A 6,665-nucleotide genomic window follows, 5' to 3' on the forward strand; every position below is an offset into this window, starting at 1 on the left:
TGCTATTTCCGGGGTGACTTTATAGTCGAAGCAGACCTTATGCTGTTGAAGCTAGAGAGGTGAGTCGAATAAGTCTGATTCCCTGTAAAGACAATTGATCTCTGTTGACACCCACCCCTTGGCGCTCATGACCTTATGCAATTGCGAGCGCCGTAAAACCCTCTACATGTACTATATAAAAAATATTCCTTTTTGTATGCAAATCATTTGTATGCAAATCATTTGTATGCAAATCAAAGCAAATTACTCTGTAAAATTTTAACAGTGAATGTTCTTTCGTTTATAAAAACAGTTGAAAAATAAAATCCAATACATAGGCCTACTACCAATCAATCATTCATTTACTTTTTTACGTGTCATTGATAACTTCCATCAGACTTCTTTCAACAAAAGATCTTAAGGGGGGATCGCGAGGGGGGGGGGGGGGGGGGGGGGGGGGGGGCTACACCTGAAGTCTATCTCGCTTATTACTGGACCAAATTTTACCCAATTTCACACGTATAACAAGCATAGTAAGGAATCTTTAAATCCGCAATCAAATTTGAGAAAAAGTTTGTTTCCATGGATACGGCGGCCATATTGGATGTTGTTGACATGTCTTACGTAATGAATACTGCACTTATCCCTCATGGAAATTGAATGTTTTTTTGCATGCGTGTTCACAAACATTAGATCTAAAAATGTGTCTGTTGTTTTTTTCCTAAACGAATTAAAAACATTTTAATGAATTTTTTCCTGAGGTAGCATTCAAGTTTTCAAAAAATCCTTAAAAACACACACTCCAGACACCATAAAAAAATCTATTCAATATATCAAAAATTCAACAGACAAATGTTTAGTATTACATCTTCTCTTTATTCTGTGAAAATTTCATGGAGATTGAGTGAAAAATGGTACAGTTATTCAAAAAAATATAGAGAAAAATCGCGTTTTGAGAAAACGACCGATAAAGAAAAAAAACCCTGACTTTCTGAGGAAATGGCGGTGACAAACATGCCCGGGTGTGGGAAAAAATACGATTTTGGTGGGTTCTTATGTGATGAAATAGTTGTAGGAGAGGCTGAGGAAGCTAACAATGGCCACAACTCAAATTCCACAATTTTTACTTTGGGGGTGTAGCGCCCCCCCCCCCCCCCCTTAATTTCATTTTAGTTTTAGGGGTAGAACTTGCACCTCCTTATGTGTGTCTTCGCGTCGCGTGTGATCCTTGCCGCTCTTACATCAATCTGGTAAGATTATATTATAGAAACCGACTCCTTATTTATTAGTTTGACACTGCTTTACAGAAAGTGAAAGTTATATAATAGGTGAAGTCCCTCATTTTCCTTGACACGACTGTGTGACGTCAAATATGGCTGGACTGTGGACTTCTTCTACTGACCATCATCTCAACAAGGAAACGCCGTAGACAGGACTAGATTTTAGAAATCAATGATCCATATTCTACAGACAAGCTCATTGAGCAGAACTTGAGATTGTGCAGAATTTTTTTTTAAAAAACGTTGTTTTTTTTCTTCTAATCCACAGATTATGTAGTTATTGAGTTGAGAAGTGTGCTCTCTGTGTTATGCGTGCATGCATGTGTGTTAGTGCCGCGCGCGCGCGCGCGCGCGCGTGTGTGTGTGTGTGTGTGTGTGTGTGTGTGTGTGTGTGTGTGTGTGTGTGTGTGTGTGTGTGTGTGTGTGTGTAATTATGTGAGTTCAAGAAACACAGTATGTTTAGGCATACATATTTTGTTATTTTTTAAAACGTGAACAGTGCCTTGATTTCCTCAGTATGTGAACGTGTCTCCAGTATGGAATAAAGTAGACACAATTTATTCCTATCCAATATAGATCTAATATATTATGATCTACTGACACGCAGCTGTGGAAAGAAATTTGGGGTAAAAAAATAACAAGTCGATCTATAGCAGAGATGGAACATTATTGTTCAGGCTTATAACAGACGGTAGAAGTATTTGGCTTTTTTAAAACGGGAAGCTGTCTAGCTACAGTAAGTTTATGACATTATGATGCAGGATATCAGGATATCAGGATATATATAATATATATATATATATATATATATAAAGCCTACATACACATATATTACACCAATAAAATTAGGCATACGGTGGGCTTTCTTTTAAGCCACTTAATTCCTCATTCTCTCACATCTGGGAAACGAGACACAACATAATTGCAATCGTAACGTTTTGACAAGATGAGATCGAAAGACAAGAGCCATGCATGTAATTTCAGTTGAAATAATTAGGAATTAGGCGTCTAATCTTACTGAATCTTCTTAGATTAGGATACGGTCAAGGAGGTTAATTACAGTTTGTTTTATATTATATAAGCTCCTTGGGTACGGTATATTATATGCAAAGGCTATAAGTCGACATAACTGCCTTGGACATCAGTTCACAATTCTTGCTCTCAATTGGGGAGGGGGGGGGGGGGGATAAAAAAACGGCAACAGAGGCAGAACTATAATACATGTAGCTTACAGACAGAACTTGAACAATGAACGGTCGGATGGGTGACGGAAAAGAGCAGGATAAAAACAATACGAAGTGACTATTTCTCCGAACGCTCGGGAAAATAAAGTTGTACTTTATTTCTCCGAACAGTTTCTGATCTCGAGATTTTTTGGTTATTTGCGAGATTTATAGGCGTCATCCTGCCTTTCTGCGAGGACTGGGATGAAGCATTTTTTGCATCGAATTCAAAGTCTAGAGCTAGAGATTTTTTTAATGTCTTCATATTCAGATACTTCTGTTGTGGTTGGGGCAACGTTCCTGGACTATACTTATTTGAAATTACCCTCAAAGGGTACTGCAAGAAAACAAGTCTGCTCGACCTTGGCCGAAACCTATTTTGCATTTAGTCTCCCAGCAAAAACTAAAATCCTTCTTGTAACCCCCTCCCCCCCCCCCCCCCCCCGTTCACACCTCACACACACACACACACACACACACACACACACACACACACACGCACACACACACACACTCACACACGCGCGCTTATTATCAACAAATCTCGAGAACGGAAACTGTTCGGAGAAATAAAGCTCAAGTTTATTTTCCCGAACGTTCGGAGAAATAGATCTGATCTTTCTTAGACGGGGTGCCCACTACGGACGGGATCGGCCGATCGGGCCAATCGCCCGACTATCTCGCCTCAAAAACAAACGTGTTTGTTTTCAGTTTCAGGCGATCGAGTCGGGCGATCGGCCCGATCCAGCCGTAGTGGGCACCCCGTATTAGCTTCCGAGCAGAGTAATGAGTGGCGCAGATGAGATCAAGCGCTTGAAGTTGAAAATGTACAGATACCGCTCGGTTTGTGATTTGCACGCAAATATAATATATTAATACTATTATTATACCAGAGAGTTTACAGTAATACTAAACCCTCTCTGATTATACTGAACGGAGACATAACAAACGATTGTCCTGGCCCCACAGAATTCTACACTTAAGTGTAGAATTCTGTGCCTGGCCCAGACGTGCAAAGATTAGAACGGATCGCTAGGCCAGAGAGGGATCAAAGAAACATGCAGCTAAGATTTGGAGAATCTTTGCCTCTTTGGCCTTGGCTGACCAACTACTTTTGACTTTTGAGCACAGAATTCTACGTGCTTTTGAGTGTGTGTGTATGTGTGCCGTGTGCAGAAGAGGTTGTTTCCGCTTTTAGCGTAGCGACAAGGAAATGTTTATAAATGGCTGTCGTAACTGTATACACAATACATGAGAATTATCACATGCGCATTTCCTTCGTAGATTATTATTCATAGTTCATGTACGTGTGCCGATACATCAGCTATACGAGGAAATTGGAGCACTACAAATTTAGTTATAAATAGATCTAGGTCCTAAACAAAAGGTGAAAGAGAAACAGTTAAAAACAATAGATCTACTACGCCCACCAACTAGTACTTTTAGAGCCTACCATGAAGAAAGGTTCTGGCGGAGGGGCTGTCCCGAAAGAGGTAATACACTAGCCAAGGACTAGGACGTGAGCATTGATTGGATTTATAACAAACGAATTATAGGTTCATATTCATATGAAGAGAGACAGGAAATTTGTAGTCTCCCAGTGACCAAATTTTGTTAATCCACAGTGGCACTGTTGGAATTTTGCAAATTAAATTAGCCTGTGCATGAATGTTGAATTTTATAGCTCTTTAACTTTGCCAAAAGTCACTACTTTTGCCTTTGCTATGACAGATCCTACTATTCTATTTATTTTTTTCTTACTGAAACCATGTTGATCTAGATGTGCAAAATAAAACCTAGGCTAGTGCCAGATTTCCGGAGCAAAAAAAACATAAGTCAGCGACGAAAAGATTATATATGCTGCACGAAACAATTAGCCTAGATCTAGAAATCTAGAATCTAGTTTTTTGGTGGATTTCTTTTTCTTTTTTTTTCCATGCTACTTTAAATACTTTAATTTTACCAACTTGAGTTGATATTTGAATCCTAGTATTGAAAATCTGAAAATTTCAATTACATAGAAATTGATGTAACTGCATATGGTATTTTCAAATGGTTGCTGTTTGTGTAGTCTTAGATGGTTCCCATTGGAACATTGGTTTGGTTTGGGCTTCAGTGCCCTCTATAAATAGAAACCATGGCCTTGAAAACAAACATGATTTAATTTTAGAAAGGCTCGTTGAATTGAAAGCATATGTAAGATGTTGCTGAGTCATCATCATCAATGCCTTTCACCCCTGGCCGGGTATAGGCCATATACAAGCTAATAATTCCATTTATCTCTGTCCTGGGCCATCATTGCATGCTCGTTCCAAGTGAGCTTCATATCTCTCTCATGTGTCTTTTCTCGCATCTCCTCCATGTTTCCCGTGGCCCACCCCTGCCTCGTGCTCCCTGTGGGTTCCACTGCTGTGATCTTGTGATGTTTCCACTCCTTGTTGCCTAGTACAGGCTACTTAATTTATTAAGTCATTCAGATGCTGAAAGTAAACCATAACATTTTTCTTTCAGGATCATTTCTACAGAATTCTGATGTGTTGGCTTACTTTTTAATAATTTGTATGTGTATGTGTAATTATAATGTGGGTGTGTGTATTCATACACACTAGAGTTGGGGCGAGCGGACGGACAGGTTCGTTACTCGTGGACTCTGTCTGAGCGAACGGGTAACGGATGGCCATGAGAGCGGACTGCTGACCTCAAGCCTCAAGTCAGTTCGTTTCTTAAGTCTGCTACACAATTTTATTCACTGAGTGGGCGGGCGAACGAACGAACGAACTCTAGCAGACGAGATACTCGACGCGAGATTAGACCCGTCGTCTATTGTTTGTTAATTAGGCCTAATGTTTCAAACCACTAGCAGTGCCACAGGGAGTGAGAGAGGCTGGTGACGTAGTACTATGTGTGTAACCTTTCACAAGTCGAAGCTTAAAGAATTCCCAAAGGCCTTTGGGGGGGGGGGGGGAGAGGTGGAGGGAGGGTAAAGAAATTTCCGCCATGAAGGCCTAGTTACAATGTGGGGCAGGAGGGTGGTTTCTTTCGGGGGGGGGGGGGGGGGTAAGTAGTATGCAATAGAAGGACTCGCTCCCCGTCCGTCCGTACGCCCGTTCGAATGCATGGAGTCTCTCCGTCCGCCCGTCTGCCTGCTCGCTAAACGAATTGTTGTCTCTGTCCGATGTGTGGCGAGTAGCGAGTAGCGAGTAGCGAACTACTCTTCACAAGCGGACAGTTTTACCCGTCCGCTCGTTTGCGAGTAGTGCCAACAAGTAGTTCGTTACTCGTGGACGCTGATTTAGCGAGCCTGACCCAACTCTAATACACTCGCATATATTATATATATATATATATATATATATATATATTATATATATATATATATGTATAGTGGAATCCTGTTATAACGAGAGGGAGGGGACCGGAGCAAAATGTCTGTTACAGCAGGATTCTCTCTATAAGGGATCCAGTAATAATTCAAGGGAAATTGTAAAGTAGGCCTAATCTATGAGATTGATTTTCTGTTTATTTCCTTTTCCTATCTCTCAGATGATGATTTTGTCTCAACATGACTTCTAGGTGTTACTTTATCAAAAATTGGATCAGGTTTCTTTTTCTAGTGCTAGATCTAGCGATGTGGACTGACAGCTCGGCATTTGCGATCAGAAAGAAAGGGCTCTGGGCTAACTCGCCAGCTGTGTTTTCCCCCACCTCACCCCACCCTATGGGGCTTTCTGTCTGCTTGCGCACGTCACGCATTCGCTCCATCCATCACATTGCTGTGACCTCTCCATCCCCGCATCGGAGAAGTGAGAGGCATGGTAGGCCTTGATAACTAAACTAGGCTTACACTGGCCTATCACGCGATGCGTTCTGCTAGTCTGCGCATGGCACACCCTCCCTACTCAGTCGCTCCGGCCTTCATTGTTGACACACATGGGCTCTCCTATTCTTTGTTTCGCAAGATCACCAACAAGTTTCTCAACTGGTGAGGTTTTGCAATGGCCTATGCACTGAGCACAGCAGCAGCAATATTCCGCTATAACCGACTCGCAGGTTTGTTTGATAGCGCTATAGCAGTATTTTATTTACAAATGTAAAGAGGAGAAAAAAACAGGGTTTTAGAATAGTGCCTTTATAACAGACTTCTCGTTTTTTCCTGACTCGTTATAAGTGGACTCCACTGTAT

The 6,665-nt window shown here is 41.2% G+C and overlaps 1 protein-coding gene across 1 annotated transcript in view; it reads left to right on the plus strand.

Moving 5' to 3' along the window:
- The first annotated feature begins 3,461 nt into the window (after positions 1 to 3,461).
- LOC101854336 (protein FAM221B) overlaps positions 3,462 to 6,665 on the plus strand; it is a 19,346-nt gene continuing 16,142 nt past the window's right edge. The window contains exon 1 of the mRNA XM_005100373.3: positions 3,462 to 3,975. Coding sequence (XP_005100430.1) covers positions 3,937 to 3,975 — 39 coding nt within the window. The 5' untranslated portion in view covers positions 3,462 to 3,936. The remainder of the gene's footprint in view (positions 3,976 to 6,665) is intronic.

The sequence above is a fragment of the Aplysia californica genome, unplaced genomic scaffold, assembly GCF_000002075.1.
Source record: "Aplysia californica isolate F4 #8 unplaced genomic scaffold, AplCal3.0 scaffold00245, whole genome shotgun sequence".
NCBI classification, from domain to species: domain Eukaryota; kingdom Metazoa; phylum Mollusca; class Gastropoda; order Aplysiida; family Aplysiidae; genus Aplysia; species Aplysia californica.